Here is a 27,556-nt window from a genome sequence, read left to right on the forward strand (position 1 = left end):
ATTTTTATTTTAAAATGTAAGTATTGCTCATAAACTCAAAACCGTGAAATCAGACCAGGGATCACAACAGTATCCTGCTTTCAGGAGATAATAAACTAAAAAAAAAGGCCAAAATGTTTTCTTAAAACCTTTTTGGACAGAAAAACACTGAAGCCCTAAAAACCACAGAACCTCCATATGTTACAAATGCAATAAACATCCCAAGTAAGAAGTTCAAAGAACGATCACATGAGTTTAAAGTCTTTTTAGCATGAAACATGTTTATTCAGTGGATTCTTGTGGAGCTGCAGTACAGAGATGAACATAATATGAACATCACAGACTTTGAAAAACTCTTGAAGCTCTTCAACAAGGATGATAAATTTGCAAGAAAAGTGTCGTGTTCCCCATTTCACTGCAGTCAAAACAAAAGTGAAACATAACTCGTCAAACAAGTTGTGACGCAGAGAGCACAAAGAGCAGCAGAGAATCAAAGTGCGACACAAAACCTGCCATTAAACTGAATAATCTGCACTTCTTTTCATCATGGATGGTGAGTTTTGAGTGATTTACTTCTTTTTGTTGCTCTGCACTAACACTGTTGTACTAAACTTTGAGCTCACATGGGGACATGAGAACAATAACAAAGCCTTTTGGGTTCTGGTAATGCTGCGCATTGCTTAATTTGACTAAGTGTGTAGGGTGTTGAAATGTATGTTACAGTGGACTATCTTTGATGCTGTGGATCATAATGTTCTTCCTGACAATGTATTTATTGCACGGGACTGAATGGTGCCACCATTTTCTGAAATGCGCCACGCTGCTCATTTCTCTCTGTTTCTCTCTACTGTAGCTTCTCAAAGTAGTCTGAATGAACAGTTCTTTACATCTGTCCTGTTTGAGAAGCAGCATTAAACTAACATATGGGGTTAATAACAAAAACAAAGTCAAAACTTATTAGTGATTCATAAATGTTGATATTCTGTTTGCTATTCTTATTTCTTAATGTTTATTTTTATTACTTGAATGTATTTTAAGTTAATATTTTACTTTTTATACACTACAATTATCACAAAACATTAATTAAAACAGGTGATGTATAAACGTCAGATATTTTAATCTAAAAATGCTTTTTTTCGTTAATTCAAAATGACCTCATCGACTGCATTGAATGGATGCCGAAATAGGAGGGGGTACAAACTGGTTAAACATTAAAGAGTGAGTCCTATCTAATACTTCAGGAGAGAGTGGAATTAATAGTTTAATAACAGTTTATTAATACTTTAATAAGTACTGGTACAGATGATAACTTTCAGAACCATCAGTATGACTACAAAAAGCAAAACAAACAGAAAACAATATCATTCTCTTCTAGGGTCAAATGAAAGAAGGATTGTCCTGCTGGGAAAAACAGGCTCTGGGAAGAGCAGCCTGGGAAACACCATACTGGGAGACAGCCTGCTGAAGGTGAAACTGTCTCCAGAGTCCGAAACAAGTGAATGTCAAACAGAAACCAAAACTGTTGGTGGCGTACGCACCACTGTGGTTGACACTCCTGGCTTCTTTGATACAAACATGTCTGAAGAGGAGCTGAAGCTTGAGGTAGTGAAATGTATTAAAGAGTGTGCTCCAGGGCCTCATGCTTTTCTCATCGTGCTCCAGTTGGGAAGATACTCAGATCAGGAGAAAGAGGTCATCAAGAAAATGCTTGAATGTTTCTCAGAGGAAGCTCTGAAGCACGCTGTGATTGTCTTCACACATGGTGATGACCTCCCTGAAGGAATGAAAATCAAGGATTTTGTTTGTAAAAGTAAAGATCTGAGTGATCTGGTGAAGCAGTGTGGTGGCCGGTGTCATGTTTTTGATAATAAACGCTGGAACAACACCAATCACGGTGACTACAGGAGTAACCAGTTCCAAGTGAAGCAGCTTCTCAAGGCTGTCGATGAGATCAAAAACAGCAGAGGCTGCTACACCAATGAAATGCTTCAGGCAGTGAAGAAAAATCAGTGGAACATTGAAATGCTTCTGAAAATTTTAGCTGGTTGCACTGTAGGAGCAGTGCTGGGAGCACTCTTTGGTGCCAATAAATCAGTTTGGAGTGCAGTCATTGGAGGAATAGCTGGAGGTGGTGTTGGTGGTGCTGTTGGATACAGTTCATCAACAGTACTGGAAGCTGTGACGAATACCATTGACACTGGAATGAAATTAATAACAACCATTGAAACTTTTGACAGTGGAACCTCAAAGAAGGGTTCACCCAGAAAAGATGAGTAATTCTGGATAGGTTGAATTATTTGTCTGTAATCTCTGGTGTGTAAATGAAGGAAAGGTTTGGATTTAGAAAGGAATGGTGGTCAGCGCTACACAAAGATTTATCCTCTTCATCAGATAAAGCTGTCAATCACAATCCACTCATCCCAGCTGGGCCAGGATCTGTATGATATGTATTTTACCAAATGTTTATCAGTTCTCTTTCTCAATTTGAGTTTGATATGTTTGATTTTCAAACTGCCAAAACCGACATCAGAAATCACACTTTAACTGAAACCAGTTTATTTTGCTTGTATGTTGTACATCCACTAAAGTCAGGCTCATGATGGAGAAGAATTTCACCACTTGTATCGTTGCTGTCACTTTCTTTAAAGTTGAGTTAGTGAACGAGTTGCAGATTTAAACCCTCTTTGCTGTAAGTTGGTGGTTTCACGGCTGTTTTCTTTACTTGTTTGACACAGTCTAAATCAGTTCTGGCTCTTATTAACTGTTTGAGTGTTTCTCTTTTTTTCTTTCTGTTGTCAATAATAGATTTTGGCTCTCAGCCTGCTGCACTGACAATCTCTTACTGTAATGATCTTAGTGTCTGTATGGAGCCTATCTCCTGGGCGGGCCAGTCTAAATGAACATTTGCACAAACATCGTCACACATACAGTGATTATTACCATCTATCTGTTTTATTAGAAATCCCAATTATTTTGATTTTCATATATATTATGCCCCGTTGATGTTCATGTGTGTCCTTAATATTACACACATTTAGCACGTAGTGCTGCTGTATTGTGAACAGTAGGTTGTTGAATATTTTTCTTTAAAATGTATCTTTTGTCGAGTTTTCATTACACAATAGTCACTTTTGCGCCTTGAATCTTGCACCTGATTAGATATGATAACTAAAACTAACTGAATTAGAGGGAAGAAGTAAAAACTAACTAAAACTAAACTATAATGTAAAATCCAAAACTATTATGACCCTGGTAATCACTTAAGATTTTCCTATGTCGTGTGTGTTGCGCTTCTTTATCTTGTATCTAAACATGTTACAACCTTTTGCTGTTTAGCATTAGACCAAGCATAGAATTTGTACTGTTTACCTCTGTGTGTGTGTGTGTGCAAATAAATGGACATGATGAGGAACTGAAACAAAATTAGCTTTTTTGTGTTTTGTTATCTCACAGCTTCTTATTTAACCCTCTGCTGTGCTGAGATGTGTTGCCTCAAAATAACAGTGCCATTTTCAGCTGCTTAAATTCACGCAATTTTCCCCATTTAGGCAGTGCATTTGTCACATGACTCTGGAGGCTCTTTTCATGATCCTTTATTTGTGCCCTTCCAGTTGTTTTAGTCAGTTACAGATTCACAATAATGAGTGAAGTTCAGCTTTTCATTAAGGAATCTGTCATAACCTAGGGGGAGGGTCTGCGTGTGTGTGTGTGTCTGTATACATGTGTGTTTGTCCTGCGGGCCACAGCGGAGGTTCCGGTGTCTCCGCCTCCCTAGGGCGGAGATCACCACACCTGCTACGGATCAAGCCATCAGGCAGGGTCTTTTTAAGCTGCCAGCAGACCATCACTCTTCGCTGGATCATTGACTACTTCTCAGTTAGTACCGGCTCTCTGGTGTGACTCTCGCTTTCGTGGATGTATATTACTTACCTGCTCTTCGTGTTCGCTCCTTTTTCAGATCCCCGTGTCAGTTCCTGCTCGTCCTTTCGGAAACCCCGGCTTTTCGTCAACCCGCCGCTCCACGCCGTACCACAGCTGGCCCCTCACCACCTGGGAATTCCTTCAGCCTCTCGACCCGCTTCAGCCGCCTCCCCCCTCGCCTTCCTGGACCCCCTTGTCTTTGCACCTCTATCAATCACTGTAAATAAACTTGCACCTTGCTTTCATCAGCCACCGCTTGTGTGTCCTCTTCCTCCTCGAGTCCTGACAGAATGATCCAGCCAAAACCGGACACCGCGGACGCTGATCCGGTTCATCGGGCCCTGGCTATTCAAGAGGAAACCCTCCAGCGTCACGACCATATGCTCCGTCTGGTTTCCAGTCAGCTGGGCGCAGCCACCCAACAGCTCGCCGATCTCCGAGGTATGTTGGAATCCACCATGTCATCCGCTACGCCCCGTCACCAGGATTTATCCCCTCCGCCGACAGATCCGCCGGCTGGTTTGGCTTCCGCGACCGAGCCCGCCGTAGCGTTGGAGAAAGCCCTGCCCATCCCGGAGGTGTTCCGCGGTGAGTTAGGGAAATGTGGAGGTTTCCTCACCCAATGTTCCCTCGTTTTCCGGCAACAGAGAAATGCCTACGCTTCTGATTGTGCAAAGATTGGTTTTATGGTCAATCTGTTCCGCGGTAGAGCATTAGAGTGGGGGCACGCTGTGTTACGGGGAAACCCCGATCTGTCTTTCCCTGCGTTCTTGTCTCGATTTAAGGAGGTGTTTGATAAAGGCACCAGCCCTGAATCCGCATCCCAGAAGTTGCTCAGCCTGCGGCAGGGACAACAGAGCATGGCGGATTTCTCCGTGGATTTCCGGATCCTCGCGGAGGAGGCCGGCTGGGAGGAAAAGGCGCTCAGGGGAGTATTCCTGAACAATATTAATGATGATCTCAAGTATGAACTTGCCACTAGGGATTTGCCTCAGTCCTTGGAGGCCGTGATTTCATTGTGTATCCATGTAGATGACCGCCTGAGAGCACGACGGACTCCGAGGAACTACAACTCCCAGCATGCCCCTCGCCGGGCGGTTTCCGCGGACCGGAGGAGCCTCCTAGCGGACGACAGCTCGGCTACGGCGCCCCCTTGCGGCGCGGAGGAGCAACCCATGCAACTCGGCCGCGCACGGCTGTCTCTCTCTGAGCGACGACGGAGATGGGAGGCGGGGGAGTGCATCTACTGTGGCAAAAAGGGCCACTACATCGCGTCATGCCCTGTTTGCCCAAAAGACCGCGCCCGTCAGTAATGGTGGGGATACTGGCGGGTCAAGCTAACGCATGCTCCTCCCTGCCCAGATTCACGCTTCAGACAAGGATAAATCTTCCATCAGGCAGTCACACAGTCTTGGCACTCCTCGATTCCGGAGCTGAGAAAAATCTCATGGACCGTGCCCTCGCCCAGCAGTGGGGTGTTCCATCCACAGCGCTACCCACGCCTCTCCTGGTCTCCGCTCTGGACGGCGCCAAGCTTTCTGAAATCACGCACAAGACCCAACCGCTTTCTGTGACTCTGTCGGGTAATCACTCTGAACGGCTCTCCTTTTACCTGTTTGACTCTGCACAGACGCCCATCGTCCTCGGCTTTCCCTGGTTGCAACTGCACAATCCACAGATTAACTGGGCGAATCGCAGCATCTCGGGTTGGAGTGAGCGGTGCCACCAGCGCTGCCTCAGATCCGCAACTCCCTCTCTCCCTCGGTCCACCGATTTGGGGGAGGGGACCCCACCTGACCTGTCCGGCGTCCCCTCGATCTATCACGACCTCGCTGAAGTATTCAATAAGGACCGGGCTGTTTCCCTGCCTCCCCACCGGCCTTACGACTGCGCCATCGACCTCATCCCGGGGGCGCCCTACCCCTCCAGCCGCCTCTACAGCATCTCTCCGCAGGAACGGGATGCCATGGAAAAATATATCACCGAAGCTCGGGCGTCCGGTCTGATTCGACCCTCCACCTCTCCCATGGGCGCGGGGTTTTTCTTCGTGGCCAAGAAGGACAAGACCCTCCGGCCCTGTATTGACTACCGCGGTCTGAACGAAATCACTGTGCGCAACAAATATCCTTTGCCACTTCTCACCTCTGCCTTTGAGCTCCTGCAGGGGGCAGCCATCTTCACCAAACTGGATCTCCGGAACGCTTACCATCTCGTCCGGATCCGGCAGGGAGACGAGTGGAAGACTGCCTTCAACACTCACCTCGGCCACTTCGAGTATCTTGTCATGCCCTTCGGCCTAACCAACGCGCCAGCTGTGTTCCAGGCCCTCGTAAACGACATACTCCGGGACTTCATCAATCATTTTGTGTTTGTCTATCTCGATGATATTTTGATCTTCTCATCCTCATTACAGGAGCATCAGGGACATGTGCGGCAGGTGTTGCAGCGGTTACTGGAGAATCGTCTGTTCGTGAAGGGGGAGAAGTGCGAGTTTCATGTGGAGTCCACGGCGTTCTTGGGATACATTATTGGTAAAGGGCAGATCAAGGCGGACCCAGTTAAGGTACAAGCGGTCCTGGATTGGCCCGAGCCAGCGGATCGGAAACAGCTGCAGCGTTTTCTGGGCTTCGCCAATTTCTACCGCCGCTTCATTAAAGATTACAGCTCCATCACCCATGCTCTGACCTCTCTCACCTCTCCCAAGATTCCTTTCAGATGGACCCCCGCCGCTGCAGAGGCTTTCGCGCTCCTGAAGGGTCGGTTTGCCTCCGCACCCATCCTCATCCAACCTGACCTATCCAACTCATTCGTCGTGGAGGTGGACGCGTCCGACGTGGGGGTAGGGGCAGTGTTGTCCCAACAGTCCATGGGTAGCCTCCGACCCTGCGCCTTCTTCTCTCGCCGCCTCTCCCCGGCAGAACGGAATTACGACGTAGGGGACCGGGAGCTGCTGGCCATCAAACTAGCCTTGGAAGAATGGCGGCACTGGCTGGAGGGCGCGACGCATCCCTTCTTGGTCTGGACTGATCACAAGAACCTGGCCTATCTGCGAACCGCCAGACGTTTGAAACCCCGGCAGGCCAGGTGGGCCTTGTTTTTTACCCGATTTAACTTTACTATCTCTTATAGACCTGGGTCACGGAATGTCAAGCCCGACGCTCTGTCCCGACAGTTCAGCTCCACGGACTCCTCCTCGCAGCCAGAGTTTGTCTTGCCTCCCTCTTGCGTCATTGGAGCCATCACCTGGGAGATCGAATCCGCCATTCAGGCAGCTCTACGGACTGAACCAGATCCTGGGACGGGACCCCCCAACCGCCTTTATGTTCCCTCTCGAGTGCGAAGCCGCGTACTGCAATGGGGACACGCAGCCAAATTCACGTGCCATCCCGGGGCCAATCGCACTGTGGCCTTCCTCCAGCGTTATTTCTGGTGGCCTACATTGATTAAGGATACCCGTGAGTACGTGGCAGCATGCAGCATTTGTGCACAAAATAAACCTTCTCTGTCACCTCCATCAGGTCTCCTCCGGCCCTTACCCACCCCTAAGCGACCATGGTCTCACATAGCTCTGGACTTCGTCACAGGACTTCCTCCCTCTGAAGGAAACACCGTGGTCCTGACCATTATCGACCGGTTTTCCAAGGCCACCCACTTCGTTGCGCTACCCAAGCTCCCCTCCGCCTTGGAGACGGCCCGGCTTCTCACCACCCACGTTTTTCGGCTCCATGGGATTCCTGAAGACATCGTGTCGGATCGGGGGCCCCAGTTCACATCTCAGGTCTGGAAGGAGTTCTGTACATCTCTCGGAGCCAAGGTGAGCCTCTCCTCTGGTTATCATCCCCAGACAAATGGGCAGACGGAACGGGCCAACCAGGAGTTGGAGGCAGCATTACGATGCGTGGCGTCCACCAATCAGGCCACCTGGAGTTCCCACTTGGCGTGGGTTGAGTATGCACATAACTCTCTCTCCTCCTCCGCCACAGGGGTGTCCCCCTTCGAGGCCTCCTTGGGTTTCCAACCGCCACTCCTCCCTGCCATCGAGGAGGATCTCACCATTCCCTCCGTCCAGCATCACCTTCGCCGCTGTCGCCGGCTATGGAGGTCCACCCGCGCAGCTCTGCTTCGGACGAAGGAGCAAAACAAACGCGTCGCTGATCGCCATCGGACCCCTGCGCCGGACTACCAACCAGGCCAAAAGGTATGGCTCTCCACGAAAAATGTTCCAGTCCGTGCCGAGTCTAGGAAACTGGCCCCCACCTTCCTGGGGCCCTTCGAGATCGACTCCATCGTTAACCCTGTGTCTGTCCGCCTCAAACTCCCTCGTACCATGCGCATCCATAACGTCTTCCATGTCTCCCAACTTAAGCCTGTTGCCACCAGTCCTTTGTGCCCTCCAGCTGCCTCACCTCCTCCTGCCCGTTTTCTCGATGGCCAGCGGATCTACACCGTCCGTCGCATTATGGACGCCCGCCGTCGGGGGCGGGGTTATCAGTTCTTGGTGGACTGGGAGGGCTACGGTCCCGAAGAGCGATCCTGGGTGTCCCGAGCTAACATTCTGGATGCGGCCATGGTGCGGGAGTTCCGGCGGCGCCATCCCGAGAAGTTTCGGTCGCCAGGAGGCTCCCGTTGAGGAGGGGGTACTGTCATAACCTAGGGGGAGGGTCTGCGTGTGTGTGTGTGTCTGTATACATGTGTGTTTGTCCTGCGGGCCACAGCGGAGGTTCCGGTGTCTCCGCCTCCCTAGGGCGGAGATCACCACACCTGCTACGGATCAAGCCATCAGGCAGGGTCTTTTTAAGCTGCCAGCAGACCATCACTCTTCGCTGGATCATTGACTACTTCTCAGTTAGTACCGGCTCTCTGGTGTGACTCTCGCTTTCGTGGATGTATATTACTTACCTGCTCTTCGTGTTCGCTCCTTTTTCAGATCCCCGTGTCAGTTCCTGCTCGTCCTTTCGGAAACCCCGGCTTTTCGTCAACCCGCCGCTCCACGCCGTACCACAGCTGGCCCCTCACCACCTGGGAATTCCTTCAGCCTCTCGACCCGCTTCAGCCGCCTCCCCCCTCGCCTTCCTGGACCCCCTTGTCTTTGCACCTCTATCAATCACTGTAAATAAACTTGCACCTTGCTTTCATCAGCCACCGCTTGTGTGTCCTCTTCCTCCTCGAGTCCTGACAGAATCAAGATTATTTATATTTGTGTTTCTCCCCTTTCACATGTTAGAGAGAATTACAGGTGCTGGACATAAAATTAGAATATCATGAAAAAGTTGATTTATTTCAATAATTCCATTCAAAAAGTGAAACTTGTATATTATATTCATTCATTACACACAGACTGATATTTCAAATGTTCATTTCTTTTAATTTTGATGATTATGAGTGACAACTAATGAAAACTCCAAATTGAGTATCTCAGAAAATTAGAATATTACTAAAGACCAATACAAAAAAAGAATTTTTAGAAATGTTGGCCAACTCTAAAGTATGAAAATGAAAAGTATGAGCATGTACAGCACTCAGTACTTAGGTGGGGCTCCTTTTACCTGGATTACTGCAGCAATGCGGCGTGGCATTGGAGTTGATCTGTGGCACTGCTCAGGTGTTATGAGAGCACTTTTTTTTTACACTTTTTTCTACCACATCTTTTCCTTCCCTTCTCCTCTCTATTAATGTGCTTGGACACAGAGCTCTGTGAACAGCCAGCCTCTTTAGCAATGACCTTTTGTGTCTTGCCCTCCTTGTGCAAGGTGTCAAAGGTCGTCTTTTGGACAACTGTCATGTCAGTAGTCTTCCCCATGATTGTGGGGAAGACTACTGACTTGACAGCTGATTAGAGTGTGGCACCAGGTGTCTTCAATATTGAACCTTTTCACAATATTCTGATTTTCTGAGATAGTGAATTTGGGGTTTTCATTAGTTGTCACTTACAATCATCAAAATGAAAAAAAAAAAAAACATTTAAAATATCTCAGTCTGTGTGTAATGAATGAATATAAAATACAAGTTTCACTTTTTGAATGGAATTACTGAAATAAATCAACTTTTTCATGATATTCTAATTTTATGACCAGCAACTGTACACTAATGAGTAATGTAATGAGTACAAATACTTTATTACTGTACTTAAGTTGATTTTTCAGGTATCTGTACTTTACTTGAGTATTTATTTTTCTGACAAAATTTTACTTTTACTCTTTACATTTTTACGCAGATTTCTGTATTTTCTACTTTTTACATTTTCAAACAGATTCGTTACTTTAGGTTTAACACGTCTGAGAAAAGTTTGCATATCCGGTCAGTGCGCCGTCAAACATCAAACAATCTGAGCCTAAATGGAGAAATAATAACACATAAGAGAGAATTGTACTAGCGTATCCTCCATCACTGGGGCTTATTGCATACAAAGAGAATAAAGAGGCAAACTCATATAATTTATGTATCATTTATAGCGCTATAAACAGTGGGCCGGTCCGAGGGCAGCTGTTGTGGTCGCGGTACTTCCAGCATGTAGCTAGCTAGAAAATAAAGGGAATTTTTAATGCAACATTTCCAAATGCTCAACAAATATCAGCAAACACACAAAGTGTGTGCAGTTTGTCACACAGTGTGTCTGCTAGCTAAAAGAAGAGCTGCTGTATTTCAGGGAGGAAAAAGAAAGAGAGAGGTTCACTCAGAGATGGAGAAAGAGGACAGGAGAGGAAGAAGAGAGGTTAGATTTAAAAGTAAAGACTGCAAAACCAACTGAGGTATTCTGACTTTATGTAATTCAAAGATTGTATGAAAATACACTTTAGTGCGTGATAAAAAGGTCAGCTTGCTCTACTGTATTTACAGTAAAGCTCTGTGTTGGACTGGAGCACAGTGTTTGTGTTCATGGTCAGAGTTACAGGTTACAGCGCAGCAGAGATGAGTTTGAATCAAAGCTGTTGATGCTGAGATTTATTCACTGAATCCAACATTTATACAGCCTGTATGCTGTCAGTGTAGGGGATGCATTCTTCTGTAATATTATTTTATATTATTACATTAATATAGCAGGTTCAGTTAGCATTACACAAAAATAGCTGGTAGCAACGTCCTCCAAACAGCTACTTTTACTTTATTAGTTTGAGTACATTTCAGAGCCTGTACTTTTTTACTTTTACTTGAGTACAGAAGTTGAATCAGTACTTAAAAAATACTTTGGTAAAAGCTGAATACAAGTACTTGTACTTCTACCTAAGTACAGAATGTCTACTCTTTTGCCACCTCTGCTGCTCTGCCTGTAAAGCTCTGAGTATGTGGACTACGTGACAAACAGGCTGAGAAGAACAAACACTGAGAAATGAATACTGTGCATTGTGCTGTCAGTGCCTCATGATTGAAAGCATTTGGAGACAATGCAGCTCCTGTCAGCTGTAAAGCATTGCTTCAGACAGACAGTAAAGGATTAAAAACATTTTTTAACTGTAGATTTGACAACACCCTGTCATTCTGGCATGTTTCGCTTTCAGTCACAGACGCACTACAGGAAATCCAGACTGCGTCATTTCACTATCCTGGCGACCATCAAAATGCAGATATCTCTGTGACAATTACACTAACAATAGTCTCCAGTATGACAGATTGTGGGATCCTGAGGACTGCAAAATTATACAGCAGTTGTGATAAATTTGGTCAAAGCAAGGCTGCCTATGAAGGAGCTTTTGAAGTACCAAATGCCTCACGTGGCCCTGAAATGGGACACATGGACAGATGACTGGCTGGCATCTGTGAAAAGAGAATTGTTGAAGCTGTGGAGGGACAGAGCACAAATATGCAGTATATAGATCAGTCTTCTATTTTAGCCATGCACTGATCTGAAAAACATGGACTGAAATATGTCAGCATCTCTGTGATGATTCAGCACAAGATTTGTTACAGATTTTCAAATCTTTCCCAGAGAATAAATCCTCCTGACTTTGGTTATTTCCTGACTTTTGATCTGCTGCTGTCATAAAAATAAATCACAGTTGTTGCTGTTTTTTCCAAGATTCCAGCTGCAGACTAAATATGTGCAAATTCAATGGCATTGGGATGGCTTTTGGATAATTGACTAAGTGAAAAAGTAAAGCTGATTTTTGCACTACAAGCAGTGACTGACACTGTAATTCAGGCCAGGACGTCATCTGAGCTGCCTTTTTTCATGCAAACAATCAGACTCCTAATTTTACATGCAACAACATTCACAGACAATGTAAAATAGACTGTTTTAGCTTGAGTGGTTAGACCAGCGTTTCCCAAAGTCAAGAGTGCTGCGGCCCTGAATTTCTGTTATTTCTGCGGCCTACCTGCAGTACCTTTCCAAACCATAAGGGGGCTGCAGCCCACACTTCCGGAACCACTGGGTTAGACTTGCTACTTTTTCACCGCTGAGGTGCCGATGCTCGTGCCAGTGGTTGTGTCGGTTTCAATGAACTGGCAAAACACTTAAGAATGGGCCCGTGTTTCCACCACGCTTCTGTGAACTGATCCTTTACGTATGAGTGTGGTCGGGTCCTCGTCTGGAAAAAAGTCCTCGCTCTTTGTGCTCAGTTTTTTTGGCTGCAAACATATTTGTCCCTGTTTTTTCACTTTCTTCATTCCCTCACGTCGATTCCGACAGTTTTAGCAGCTCCCTCCAGGAATTTGCTGACATTTGTGAGTCCTTATATTGATTGTTCCTGATTGTTATTCTCTCACTGATAAAGTGGCCGGAAACGCACGAGGACGGAACAGGTTCATCACAATGTTGCGGCTGCTTGGCCGCAACATTGTGATGTCAACATTTCTCCGGAGGTGAATGCCAGATTACGTCGGTTCAGAGCGGTTTCTTTTTTTTTTTTTTTTTTTTTTTTTTTTTTTTTTTAAGCCTGTCATGTCTGCCAGATCTTGCAAACAGGACTGTGATCTGAATGCACTGTTGTGCCAAACATATTTGCTATTTCAAGATGAGCTCTATAGGTTCTCTATAGGCTCCTCTTGTTAGTGTGTGACCCTTTATCTTATTTGAATTATTTTTAACATGCTATGTGACAAATTGTGCTGGAGCTGACAGGCTTAGGAAAAAGAAAAGAAAAGAAAGAAAAGAGAAAGGGAGAGAGAAAGAGGAAGAAGAAAAAAAAGAGAAAATAGAAAAAAGAAATAGGAAAGAGCGTAAGTAAGTAAACCAAATAGTTCATCACTTGTTAAACTTAAGATATTGACAATATTTGCAAAATATTGTGTGGGGAAAACAAAATAAAAGAAGAAGCATGGTTACACAAACCAACCATTTTGTGTTATTATTACATTGGTGTATGTGTTTGTGTCATGAAATGTACTTACCAATGAGGGCAGAATGCCACAGCTCTGACCTACAAAGACCTACTAAGATCCACTCATTACAAAGACAACCGCACACCCACCCCAGCAGCCAGGAGAGAGAGGTCCCAGACGGAGCCCCCCCCCCCCCCCCCCCCCCCCCCCAGCCAAGGGGCAAGGGCCCCCAGAGAACCCGAGGCAACGAGAAGCCAGCCCCCCCAGCAGCCAGGCCCCTGCACAGGCCTGCGGCAGGAGTGGCCAGGAGGCAAGGCACAGGCCCAGACCCAGGTCCAGCCATACATACAAACACACATGCACACCCGCAAGCACACCCATGTACACATTTATGTATAAATACACATACATGCACATACACACTCACCCACACACATATAAACATAGATACACTGTAAGCACACATTCACTCACCCACCCATACTCACAAAGATAGTGACAAATACACAAAGACACACATTCATCCATAGCTACCCACCCTCTGAAGATGGGGCGAGTGGAAACCACCCCAGGGCCAACAGCGACCCCAAGACACCACCGGGCGAGGTGTAAGAAACTGGAGTGTGGGTTCAGAGCGGTTTCCGTAGCTGCCTTGTGTGCGCTTCTCAGGTGGACTTTGATGTTGGTGTTTTTTCCTCACTGAGACGTGTTCCATACATTTTTCATCATTCACAACAAAACACTCTTCTATCTGTATTATCGGACTCAAAGAAACTCCACATGGGACTCTGCCGCTTTCTTGGTAGACCACTGCCATTACTTTGCTGACCAGCTTGGTGAGCGCAGCACGCACGCACACAGCTGCCCAATGACGCTCCCAGCTTAAACTCGGAGAGCAGAAAAATGATCAATCCATAAGGCTTTTAAATAAAATGACAAACAAGAAAAGGAAGGTCATTTTATCTATAATTTTAGTTAGTTATCGTTTTTTCTTTTTAATTCGAGTTTTTATTTATTTCAGTTAACGACAATGTTTTTTTCAATTTCAGTTTTCGTTTGTTTTTGTTAACTATAATAACCCTGGTACGCACTGGCACTGACAACCTGTCGGTGGAAAAAGGGCCACTGACCTACTCTTTACTGGGTTTCATCTTCCAGCTTCTACTCACATCTTTTCATTGGCTCCCTCCCTCGCACCTCCATCTTTCCTTTTTATCTGACTGAGTCTAACAATATTTTGGTTTCCTTGTTGAGAAAATACACAGTTTGTGACAGAGTTGCACATGTAGTCTCTTTGCTGATCAAGCTGGATTTTCACGGAGGGCGAAAACAACCCTCAAAGTTACCAGGAAATGAACCGGTGCTCCCCATATCCATGCCGACCCTGCCTGGGATACAAATCTGCTCTACTTCTAGACAACAGCTCTCAAGAGCCGAGTTAACTCCCCACAAATGTGACTCAGATGTTTCCAGGAAGAACAAGTAAACAAGCTCTCTACCACCACTTTACGCTAAATTTATGCTTTACAAGGACATTAAAAGCAAACGCCCAGACATCAGTTATACAAATGTTTTCCAGGTATGTGACTATGTCACTGTCTTGTTCTACCATGGCTTCTTTCTCAGGTGAAAGAGGAAACTCTCAAAGTACAATAACTCATTGTTTTGATCATGGAACCAGCATGTCAAAGTCAAAGTCAGAGTAAAAATAAACCTTGTGCCACTCCTCTAACTCATGCAGCCATTTGTTTATGTTTTTAATGAGGAGGAAGTGCAGTCTTCATGTTTGTTTAGCAACACATTCCAACACCTATTAAATATTTAAAAATACCGGTCAGGTCTGGGAAAATTTTGGTTTGGATTAAAAATGTACCTGTACACAACAGCTAAACATGTGTTAGCTGCTGAGGACATTTGGCTAAGGTCTTATTGTGTCTGTTTCAGACAATAAAACACTTATATTAATATTGAAAAATGTGATATCATGTATTTTAGTCTTACATTAAGGAATCATGACCTCTCATGAGTATGAATGTCTTTAAACTTTGACATTGTGCAGAAGTCTTGAGCCACCCTACAGCCATCTGTAAAACACAATGGAAGTTGTGTCATGGTCTTGGTGCTCCATTTCAGCCAGGGGTGTTGGAGATCCACGGTGGCGTGGTGGTTACCACTGCTGCCTCACAGCTTGAAGAAATTCCACCTTGGCCTGGACCTTTCTGTGTGGCGTTTGCATGTTCTCCCCGTGTCTGCGTGGGTTTCCTCCCACAGTTACTGGGGTTAGGTTAATTGGTCACTCTAAATTGCCCATAGGTGTGAATGTGAGTGTGAATGGTTGTCTGTCTCTATGTGTTGGCCCTGCGACAGGCTGGCGGACTGTACAGGGTGTACACTGCCTCTCTCAACATTCATGGAATTATGAACACAGGAAAGTCCCATACAAACTGCCATCACAGTAAAAGCAGAGATGTACAGTATTCATTTATTTTATCCAAAGGTCTGAACACTTTTTTTGGAGCGCCCCTTTCAGAGGGCAGAATTTAAAAAAAAATTTAAACACAAAGCAGTTTGTGGTGGGCAATTCACTCACTGCAATTAAAAAAAATCACACAATCCATACATTTTTAGTAAAACTAGTATTAAAACATCTATGTGATACCTTTATAAATTATGTTAATAATGTTTTTATTTGTTTCTCATCAGTCTTCAGGAAGGCTTTAGCCTGTTTATGCAATTTAAGGCGCCGTGTCCCATAAATCTTGTGGTTGTTATTTGCTACATTCAGGTTGAGGGATTGAATGATGACACTGTATAAGCTGATGTCGCTTTGACACAATCACAAGAAATGATATAGAAAATGTATAAAACAGATATCAGTTGTTAATAATCTCTTGATTGCATAGTAAAAAATGTGATTTCTTTCAGTCTCCTGCGTTCTTACATTATCTACACAGTTAATCATACAAATGCACTGTGATTAAAAACAAATGGTTTTTTGCTCTCATTAAAGATCTTTAGAGCATCGGTAAAGAAAAGACAGTGGATTTGAATACTAAAGACAACACAAAAATAGTTGCGTTAACTAATCAAGTTGCTGGCATTTGCGAGGGGAAAAGTTCAGATATGTTTTTTTTTCTTTTTATCTGATGTGCATCAGTGATCAGCAATCAGTAAAACGGGAAAAGCAACAATCCTTCATTTTAATGTCATCCTGCGGCTCAGGACAATGCAAAAGTTATTTGCTGACATTATTTTGATGTCAGCAGTCTCAAATTATTTTTTTTTATCCATTATTCTCTCTAAGAGGACCCTGAACACAGAGAGAGATGTTTCTGATGGGGGTTGAAAATTGGGGTGTGTGGGGCAGAGAGAGCTGTTTGCCTGGTCCTCATTAAGTGCAAAGACTGGATCTCTCCTACCTGTCAGCACAAGCAGTTTTTGCACCTATAATTAAGTTACTACTGCAGTATTCATTTGGACACGTTTTTATAGGATGTGTGTTGTTGAATTTGGTTCATTTGATAGGGAAGCATTATTAAAATGAATCACACAGAAGTGATACAACAAAATTAGTGGCAAACAATTTAGTGCAGTGAGCAGCGCACTAAATTGTTCTCAAATGTAAGCATGCACAACTGTGATCGTTGCCACTATGAGTGCTAATTTATTTGGAAACCAGCGTGTCAGTGGCACACGAGGATTCCCCATAGTTGTAACTGCAGGGCCAAAGCTTTGGGTCCCTCTCCCACAGTAGCTTCTCACTGAGTCCTCAGCCTAACAGAGCACCACATATTTCTGGCATAAAATTGACTGTCAACAGTCATAATGTCTTCTAGCAAAAAAAAACAGCTGCATAAAAGGTGAGCAGTCAATGTTTTCATGTCGATCTGTTGGACAGCTGATACCTTCAGCCTCCTGCTGATAACTCTATCTTTCTTTCCCCATACCCCCCAAAGCAAAAGAGACACACTTTAAAATTATGAATAACATCTACCCATCTAAAGAATTACTCATGTTACACTTTAATATTGAAGATAATAATTGTACTGTACATTTTGCGAGAAAGATATTGAAACGACTGAGCATATCTTCTTCTCATGTGACAAAGTTCATTGTTTTTGGATGGAAATTCAAGCACGGCTAAAAGGAAAATTTCCATCATCACCAGCTTCTCTGTCAAGATGATATAATCTTAGGAAACAAAACAGATGCAATCTCTGTCAATGTCATTTTATGCTTGACCAAGTTCTTCATACACAAAAACAGTATACAAAAGTGTCCCCCATTTTTTAATTTTTTTTTAAGAACAAATTGTATATATATAAGAAGTCATTAAAACCTACAAAATCTCCCAAAAGCCAAAAATTGTATTCTTTTATGAATGATACTTACAATGATTCATTGAGTTAACTACATATTGTGCACCCCTTGCTGTGTGTGTGTGTTCTGCTGCTGTAGCCCATCTGGTTCAAGATACGGCACGTCTTGACTCACATACAGTCATGACGTGAGAGTTCATATGCGTGTGAAGTCAGAAGAGCGTATACCTTTGGCAATATAATGTGAAGTGGCTCAGATACTTTTATTTCTATGGGAAGTTAAAGGAAAATAGGCAAGAAGGACCTACCATCCATTCACTTCCGCTTATCCTGTTCAGGGTCGTGGGGTGGCTGGAGCCTATACCAGCTGACATAGGGCGAGAGGCAGGGTACACCCTGTACAGGTCCCCAGCCTGTCGCAGGGCCAAAAAAGAGAGACAGACAACCATTCACACCTATGGAATGAGTTTCCAATTAACCTAACCCCAGTAAGTGCATGTCTTTGGACTGTGGGAGGAAACCAGAGTACCCAGAGAAAACCCACACAGACACGGGGAGAACATGCAAACTCCACACAGAGAGAGGGAGGGGCCCAGGCCAAGGTGGAATCGAACCCAGACTTCCCAGATGGTATTTTAACTGTGAGGCAGCAGTGCTAACTACCGCACTACCGTGCTGCCCGCCAAGAAGGATACAGATTTCAAAATAGAAAAAAACTCAATTATTACAGTGCAAAATGTATACCGTGAACAAGTTGCCTAGGATTATGGCAAAAACATCAGACTCATCACCTGTGGAAGCTTGTAAAGAACCCTTTCTCATAACATTTAAACATTAAACTGCCCATGTTGAGTGGATGTAAACATCTGACCTCCTTAAAAACTAATATTGGGAAATATTTAAAATCTTGAAAGTTCTATTAAAACAGTGCTGGATGCTTGATAGATGGCACTTGCAACATCATCAACTTACTGAACACTCTAAATAACTAACACAAATATTAATAATTAACTTCAGATTAAAGCACAGCACTGAAACCTCGTGCAGTCACTGCTTTTGAATTCCTATTTTTGCATGAACTTGCATGCAGACAAAAACATTCCCTCTCATATGTGACTAAGTTAGGGTCTTTTCTGTGTATTCTTCTCTCAAAGATGGAACTCAGTTTCGTTTCCTGAAAGGCTGTTTGCAACGCAGAACTGATATACTGAACGTGCCACGTTATCTGATAAGGAAACTGATCTGTAATGCGATCCGCATGCTCTCAGACACCTTCAGCTCCTCCGAGATCAAATGTTTAAACAAGCTATATGCTGCTTTTTTCTGTTGAGTAGGCTGACAATAAATTAAGCCTGTTCTATCCAAAGGCAATCTTAAAACATTACTACATTCTTTTTTGATTACATTCTGATTACATTCTGAGTTAAATGTGTTAATATTACTTGCATAAAAAAATGCTTTTATCCACAGACAGTAGTAGAAACACGCTGGCGGGCTGCAGCAGCTGTGTGGTACAGAGGCTTAGTGATGGATCAGTTTCAGGCTTCAGGTTTTTGATTTAAAGTAAAAAAAGCAATCCAGACGTTTTTACTGTCTTTGAGCTGACAGGTGATGGCAAGTGTGCAGTTGAAAGGTGCATTTGGCATGTAATGGAAGCTAAATCAAGCGCAATGCAAAAACGTACCTCTCCCAGGCTCTGTCAACGTGTCAAAAAATCATTTAAACTATGTGCATGCAAACGCTGATGTAACAGAGTATTTACACCCACATGTCAAAAAGCTGGGGTTGTGGAAAGCTTTGAAAAAGTTGATTCAGACACACTTAAAATGAATCAAAAATGCTTTGGTAGTTAAATAATTGGTCGCGATGATGTTGTTCTGTTTTTGATGATGACCTTGACAATGACTGACCCACAGGTCAGCCTCACCAGCCAGAAAAAGACTCCGCTCCCAGACTCCTCAGCAGTTTGACTCCTGCATCTGTATTTTGGGGAAATAAAGCTTCACATCTGGAAAATGCTGCTTTGTAGTTCAGGCAGAAGCCTGCAGACAACAGACAACACCCTTCACTGAATCACAAATCAGCACTGTGGCACAAAATGCTGCTCTTCTACACAAGTCTTGAGACACCCCTCATATTGCGATCACTACACCTTACTTTGGTATAGATATCCTATACAAGTCAGCAGTTCAGGTTGAAGAGCCAGAAACACCAGTGTGATTGCAACACCTACAGGAATGGACGTTAGAGGGAGGAACTTATCATGTAATCTCTGTGCAAACAAGGTGTGCCTGTGAAGAGGATTTAACACTCTGCATGGTAAACATGCATTACCTGTTGCATCTGTGAGGACCAGGACTTCCATCATGTCCAGCCAAACAGGTATGAGGTTATTACTACAGCAACTAGAAGACTAAACTGTACACTGTGAGAGAGTAAATGATAAAAATAATCTCAGCTCAGTTATTATCATTAAATGCTGTTTATCTATAGTTTGCAGTGTTGCACAGTAGCTTAATATTTGGGCTAGAAATTTGTATTACTTCTTGTTGACTCTTAAAATGTCTGAATGAATCAGTGTTAAATGTAAGTTTTAATATTAAAAGGTTTAATAGTTTTAATAATTTTAATAGTTTATTATTTAATACTATACCCCAAAAGAATTCTATTAGACTGTTTGAGATTCCTGAGAATCCTGAAAGGAGAAACACCTAAATATAGATTTAAAAAAAAAACTGCCATCAAGTGTCAAGTTAATTTGAAGATTACAAGTACCGGTAGTTCTTTTGGAAACACACCATTCGTCCCTGGCGGTTATGGGGGACAGAGGGTTAACGATGCATCGGTTTCAGGCTTCAGGTTTTCCATTTAAAGCAAACAAAAGGAATCCAGATTCTTTTATTGTCTTCAGCTGACGGGTGATGGCAAGTGTGCAGTTGAAAGGTGCATTTTGGCACATACCTGAAGACAAATCAAGCACAGTGCACAAAAAACCTCTGAGGCTCTTTGTGTCAAATAATGTTATGAAATATATGCATGTAATGAAACATGGGAGTAAAATTAGGTGAACTCCAGCTGCCATCTGTGAGATTTGACAAAAGTAGGACAGAAAGTGCAGCAGTTATTTACTCTCTTCTTGGGCACATTCTTAGAATACATGTACACATGTGTAAGTAACACAATGTGGTATTTTCCAGTTGAAAGCATGGCCTCGGTACCATTTGAGGATCAGTTCCGGTGCTGCATCTGTCTGGACATCTACACCGATCCCGTCTCCATCCCGTGTGGACACAACTTCTGCCTGGACTGCATCGAAGGCTACTGGGACACAAAGGAAAAGTCGGAGTGTCCGCTGTGCAAAGAGACGTTCAAAGAGCGTCCAGAGCTGAGGATCAACCGAGACTTTTCTGATGTCATTGAATTCTTGAAAAGGTCTGTTTTACTTCCAAACTCTTTATGTACTGAAGCCAAAAGTCTCTAGAGCTTGAAAAAAGGCGAATGGACTTCTTTTTGTTTGTTTCTTGAAGACATTTAAACTCTCATCCGAAAGGTTTCTTCAGTTCTCAAACCAAATGGTGGAGACACCTAGGTATTAAAACCCCTGCGGGCGTAGTCCCCTGGAGGTAGCTATGACCCTCTATTGTTCATGTGCATAATCACATGTGCCAAGGTGTGAAAGGAGGCATGGGTCATTTCAATCAATGGCTTCAGATGAAACTAATATAGGACTTCGCTCCATTGTTTCATGTGACCTATTGAGGTCACTGGAGCAAAAGGTGTAAATGGGGGTTGAGACATCTGGGAAGGGAGCTCAGGACAGCACTGTAAGCGGGGGAACAGCACTTACAGTGCAGCCCTGAGAACTGAAGAAGCCTTTTGGATGAGAGGTGAAACATCTTAAAGAAACAAACAAAAAAAAGTCCAGTCACCTTTTTTCAAGCTCCAGAGACTACTATGACCTGGATGACCGAGGATCTACACAGACATACTGAAGCCAAAACTTTAACTGAATATTAACTCAGATATTTTAAATCAAAAGGTCTCTGTTACCCACACCAATACAAAAGGAGGCTGTTGAGCCTTTGCAACAGCAGCTATCTGAGAGTGGCGTCGTTCCCTGTGATGTCTGCCATGGAAACAAGGCACCGTCAGTGAAGTCGTGTCTGGTGTGTCAGGCGTCTTACTGTGATATTCACCTCACGCCTCACCAGAGGGATCCAGCTCTGCAGAAACACCGGCTGACGGATCCGGCCACCTTCACCAGCAGCCACCTGTGCAGAAAACACAACAAACCTCTGACGATGTTGTCTGACCTTTTCCAGATGAATCTGAGGGAGACAAAGTCCAACATTCACCAGATGATCCAGGCCAGGCTCAAAAAAATGGAAGAGATCAAAAGTTCAGCGGATCTGAGCAAAGTAGGTCCTTGATTGACTCATAAAGATGTGCTTATAACAAAATGACTCATTAATTGATTTTTTTTTTCATTTATTCTATCATTTTAATCAATAGAGGGTCACAGAGAAGGAGATTCAGAGCTGCTCTCAGATCTGCAGCATGCTGATAACCACCATTGAGAGGCAACAGGCTGAGCTCGTCAGGGAGCTCGAGGACAGGCAGCTGGAAGCTGAGAAGAAAGCTGAAGATCTGCTCAAAGAGCTGGAGAAGGAAATCCATGAACTGCAGAAGAGGAGCAGCGAGCTGCAGCACCTGGAGCTCACACCGAGCCCACTTCACCTCCTGCAGGTCAGATTTCTGTGCTGCTTTTTACTGTTTCTCTGCTGCATCCACATTTTAAAACTATGCTCATAACAAATTCTCTTCTGCTTTCAGAGTTTCCCGTCTCTGAGTAGACTCCCGACCACCAGAGAGTGGTCTGAGGTCGCAGTGCACTCTGATAACTCTGTGGGGACAGTCAGGAGAGCAGTTTCTAGGCTGGGGGACATGTGCCAGGAGCTTGCAAACACACTCTCAGCAGAGGGTGAGAAACCTTAGAGAACAATTCAAGAGACTGTAATAAATATTTATGCATTATCTCATTTTTTAACTTCTTTTTTTGCAGAAGTGGACAACATGAATAAATATTCAGGTATAGTGACATAAATAAATGTACCTTTTTTTCAATGAGCTTGTTTGAGCCCCAGCAGTACCTGACCTACTGTTTTCTTCATCTCTGCAGTCAATGTCACTCTGGATCCTGAGACTGCTTCAGGGTGGCTGGTCCTGTCTGCAGATGGCAAGAAGGTATCATCATCTGATAATCACTGACTTTATCACTGTAACAATCAATGAATAAAACAGGAAGCACACTGAGAAAGACATGCAAAATCTATTAAGCTCCATTTTTGATGATGATCTTAACAATGACTGACCCACAGGTGAGCCTCACCAACCAGAAGAAGAAGACTCCACTCCCAGACAATCCCCAGCGGTTTGACTCCTGCGTCTGTATTTTGGGGAAACAAAGTTTCACATCTGGAAGACGCTACTGGGTAGTTCAGGTAGGAGCCAGTATACAACATCCAGCTCTCTACACTGAATCATACTCAGTACTGCGGCACAAAATGCTGCTCTTCCACATCTGGGAGTAAAATACTCTGTTACATCAGTTTTTACATGCACTATTTAATTCTCATTTCAAGCTCTCCTTTCTGGATTTTTCCTCTTCAAATGGAAACCTGCTAAAGATGTTAGTTTGATAGTCCTCACAAATACAGTAATGTGCAAAAGTCTTGAGCCACCCCTCATTTCTTTAGATTTTGCTTCCAAGGAGCCAGACTATCTTTTATTTATTTTTAATGTTGTCCAGTTTTTCTTTGGACATTGGCTGATTTTTTACTCATTTTCAGTCCAGTCCTTGTACCTGACCATTTTCAGAGGACAGTAATTTTTTGGCTTTTTAACTTTGACCTATAAGTTATTGAAGCTTAAAGAAGACTCCTGACTGAAGGGATTAAGCAGCACTGTGTCTACCAGGGTTATTATACTTCTGGATTTTATTTATTTATCGTACTCAGAGTTGCCATATGGGACTCTGCCGCTTTCTCAGCAGACCGCTGCCATTACTTTTTGGACCAGTGTGGTGAGCAAACACACAGTTGCCCAATGGCGCTTCAAGCTAAAACTGCTAGAGCGGAAAAAAACTATTTGATAATTGTTTTGTAAAACCACAACATAGTTTTTGTTAGTTATTGTTTTTTCTTTTTAATTATCATTTTTATTTATTTCAGTTAACAAAATTATTATTTCAATTTCAGTTTTTGTTATTTGGTTCAGTTTCATTAACGATAATAAACTTGGTGTCTACACATAACAGACAACTTAGCAAAGACTTAGCTCCTTCTAGCAATCCCAAAAACATGTCATTTGCTCTCATTTCCTTGTGTCAAGTCAAAAATCCATCTACAGCAGATGAACAGTATCTGAAAGTCAAGTCCTTAAGAAACAGGAAAAAGTCCAGCAAAGGTCCGACACAGGAGCACAAAGATGCATCTGACCCCTCATTTGATCCATCTGCCGTTCAATGAAGCCTCATCAGAAATGGTGTCAGAAGGGTGACTGTCAAGAAACCGTTTGTTAGGAACAGAAATTGGGAGAGAAGCAGGTCGTGTTGAGGATCTTGTTAAATTGATGGAATTACGAACTCATCAGATCCTTTGATGAGCAAATGCTTCATTTTTCAGCACAACAGTGATCCTAAACACACTGCCAATGCAGTGAAAACATACCTGGATAGAAAAACACACAATGGAACCCAATCAGTCATGGATTGGCCTCCCCTGAATTATTGATGCAGTATTATTGGCATCATCTTTGCAGAGAACAGTACAAAAGGCAGCCAACATCCAAACAAGAGCTTAAAATGTCTTTTGAGAACAGGAGAACTGTTCCTGAAAATACTTAAAGAAATGGCAAGAAAGCTGTCTGAGAGAGTTTAGGCTGTGCTGAAGAATAAAGTAACTCAGGTTTGTCTTAGATATTGTATTTCCATGTGTCTTTCTACACACCAAATAAATCACTGCACTTATTCCCCATTTTACTAGCAAAGAAAATGAAATGTGGGGACGCTCAAAACCTTTTCACAGTTTTACTAAGAAGAAATTGAAACTGGATAAATTGGATAAATTGCTGGATTTCTTTCCCCTTGCTGCTCATTTAATTCTGTTCTCTGTACGCTGTGTTTCAGGTTGGGGATAAAACAGATTGGGATCTAGGTGTGGCCCAGAAGTCCATCAACAGGAAAGGTGCCATCATGGTTCGTCCTGACAGCGGTTACTGGGCCATCTGCCGCAGAAAAGGTGGCAGTCTCAGCGCCTGCACAGGGCCCTCAGTCACCCTCAACCTTTATGAAATCCCAAAGAAAGTCGGCATATTCCTGGACTATGAGGAAGGGTCTGTGACCTTCTGTGACGCAGAGGCAAAGACTCACATTTATACTTACAGCAGGTGCAGCTTCAGGGAGCCTCTCTACCCATACTTTAACCCCTGTGTTCAACACAATGGGAGAAACGTCACCCCGCTGGTTATATGTCCTCTCGGGGGAGGTGTCAGGGAAGAACAGGACACAAGCATCGAATCAGCTGTATGATGTGATGCTAACTAATTTTTTTTTTTTTTTTAATTTTTGAACCAATTTTGGTTTGAACAAGTACTTTAAATAGACAATCACAATGGTTGTTCCTGCTGAAACCACATATAGATGTGAGCCTTCCTTAAAAGACTGAAAGAGTCTGTTAGGAGACATTTAAAGTGAAACAAACACTATAGTTTGAATCTCAACATACAAAAAGCTTTAAGCATTTAAGACTGGAGTAACTTATTCTCTTGCTGCTAAATGTGAGTGCAAAGTTTTGTTTTTTTCACCATTATTCTTTACTGTTTTATTATTCAAATGATTTTCTGTGAAAAACTACCATTATTTTACTTGACATACAAGTTCTGAAACTAAAAATAAAAGCAAAGCTTTTGAAGAAAATTTTGATTGTGTGAAGTGTTTTTCTATTTTTGCTCTTTTAAAGGCAGCTGATGTTTTGGATGCAAACTAAATAAGCTGCACCACACCTGTTTATTATTCACCTGATTATTTCTTACGTTATCTTTTCAATAAACAATTATTAGTCAGCTCCTTATGAAAAACCCAACGAGGTTCGCATTCCCTAGTTGTGATGTGTCTGTGGTCTGCTACAATAGAGGAGAAGAAATGTTGGCTTCAGTTACATCATTTTCAATGTTTGACCTTTTAAGCCTTGAATTTGTGCACTAGAGGAGTGTTGGTTTTATTTTTTATCCTACAAACAATCTGATAATGCTTAAGGGTAAATTGCAGGAAATAAGAGAAATTAATTAATAAGAAGTGATAGATAACAACTTACCAGGGTTGTGCTATTTAAACCCTGACTCATTAACATTAAGGAGACCAAAACCAAGCAGCATGAATTACAGATTTGTACTGCTGACAATAAAAGTTGAGCCAGTTCTGCCAAAAACCCCGCAGCCTCAGCAGAAATGTAGATTCTGGGACCAACGATGAAGTTTCTGTCCGTGATCTTTGATGGGAACATTAACCGGAGCTCTGCACTTGTATGAGCAGGAGTTTAGGACTCGCAGTGCTGCCACATGACTGGTGTTAGGAAACCTGTTCCCTCCCGGGTCCGTTGATAAAGGAAGGTAAAAGTCAGACTTTCAGTTTCATTCTTAAAATTTATTAATCACCACACATAATACATGAAGGCCAAAAATAATGCAGAATTAAACAAGCATGCTTGGAGATTGCAGAACAATATTCCCTTACCGCGTTTACACTTTCTCCATCCCAGATGGACCCCTGCAATCTGTCTGTCTGTTCGAGCATCCCTTTTTTATGCCCCTGTGAACATGCCCTTATAAGGAATTGTTTTCCCTCGCGGCCAACTTTCCACCAGTTATACGACCCCCACTGCTCCCCTGTCAGCTGTATGCAGTGGGAGAAATACTCCCCTTTAGACTTCTTAACCTTCTTTCCCTGATCAGCAATAATCAATTCCTTCACTGGATAACTGCATCAGGGAGCAGGAGTACATGTGTTTCCCATAAGGTGGTCAGTAAGTGTACAAAGCTTGTTATTGGTGCATTGTTAATGGTGGAAAATCTTGGAAAAACCGTGAACGCCTCCTCAGGTGTACCTGTGTGTGTGCCTGATGGTCAGGGCCGTATTACCGACCGGGCGAGTGGGGCTGGCGCCCCGGGGCCCATGGATCCAGGGGGCCCAGGGGGGGCCCAACAACAATCCAGATACCGATGTCGATGCTGATTGCGATAGAGCCCTCTATTCTAGGATCTTCTTTAGTTGTACTTCTTTAGTCTATAACGGTTAACTGAAATGGGCTGGGGGGAGTGACAGCAGTCAGAGGGCCCTCGGCCACAGGACATAGGAACCAGAGGGCCCCTGGGCCATGTCGTACAGCAACCAGAGGGCCCCTAGGCCACGGAGGATGGCAATCAGAGGGCCCCTGGGCCACGGGGGATGGCAAAGGGCCCCTGAACCACGGGATATGGTAACCAGAGGGCCCCTGGGCCACGGGGGACGGCAATCAGAGGGCCCCTGGGCCACGGGGGACGGCTATCAAAGGGCCCCTGAGCCACGGGATATGGCAACCATAGGGCCCCTGTGCCACAGGAAACGGCAATCAAAGGGCCCCTGGGCTATGCGGTACGGCGACTAGAGCGCCTAGGGGGACAGCAATCAAAGGGCCCCTGGGCTACAGGATATGGCAACTTCGACTGTTCTTGACTCTGCCAATTACGAACTGTGAAGGGGAACGGTCATTCTCCAGAATGGCTCGAATAAAAAATGAGCTCAGGATGAAAATGACCCAAAATCGTCTGAACTCCCTCTCACTTCTTGCAATTGAATCACAGTTTGTGCAACAGCTGAACTTTGATGAGTTTGTAGATGATTTTGCACGAAGGAAGAGCAGAAAGAGACTTTTGTAGGGGAGTGTGTGTCGGGGGGGGGGGGGGGGGGGGGGTATGGGCTCGGAGCGGGAGGGGGGGCCCTTGCAATCTCCTTGCCCCGGGTCCCAGACCCACCTTAATCCGGG

General features: G+C 43.9%; 2 protein-coding genes across 2 annotated transcripts; both read left to right on the forward strand.

Annotated features, from left to right (window-relative positions):
• Positions 1-243: 243 nt before the first annotated feature.
• Positions 244-3,367, forward strand: LOC115797141 (GTPase IMAP family member 7-like). The gene is made up of 2 exons (XM_030753628.1): positions 244-532; positions 1,355-3,367. Exons 1-2 carry the CDS (start codon positions 526-528, stop codon positions 2,254-2,256), a joined length of 909 nt encoding a protein of 302 aa, XP_030609488.1. The 5' UTR covers positions 244-525; the 3' UTR covers positions 2,257-3,367.
• A 16,458-nt stretch (positions 3,368-19,825) lies between these two features.
• LOC115797139 (E3 ubiquitin-protein ligase TRIM39-like) lies at positions 19,826-25,283 on the forward strand. The gene is made up of 9 exons (XM_030753625.1): positions 19,826-19,859; positions 20,675-20,909; positions 21,517-21,895; positions 21,990-22,223; positions 22,311-22,458; positions 22,540-22,566; positions 22,657-22,721; positions 22,856-22,978; positions 24,664-25,283. The coding sequence occupies exons 1-9, from the start codon at positions 19,844-19,846 to the stop codon at positions 25,063-25,065; spliced, it is 1,629 nt and encodes a 542-aa protein (XP_030609485.1). The 5' UTR covers positions 19,826-19,843; the 3' UTR covers positions 25,066-25,283.
• The last annotated feature ends 2,273 nt before the right edge of the window (positions 25,284-27,556 follow it).

Source organism: Archocentrus centrarchus, chromosome 18 (genome assembly GCF_007364275.1).
Source record: "Archocentrus centrarchus isolate MPI-CPG fArcCen1 chromosome 18, fArcCen1, whole genome shotgun sequence".
In the NCBI taxonomy this organism is placed as follows: domain Eukaryota; kingdom Metazoa; phylum Chordata; class Actinopteri; order Cichliformes; family Cichlidae; genus Archocentrus; species Archocentrus centrarchus.

What these genes read in the sequence shown, in the direction of transcription:
- LOC115797139 (XM_030753625.1), top strand. An exon ending in AAACACACTCTCAGCAGAGG is followed by an intron (nt 22,459 to 22,539) that starts GTGAGAAACCTT and finishes CTTTTTTTGCAG; the next exon opens with AAGTGGACAACATGAATAAA. An exon ending in TGTCTGCAGATGGCAAGAAG is followed by an intron (nt 22,722 to 22,855) that starts GTATCATCATCT and finishes ACTGACCCACAG; the next exon opens with GTGAGCCTCACCAACCAGAA.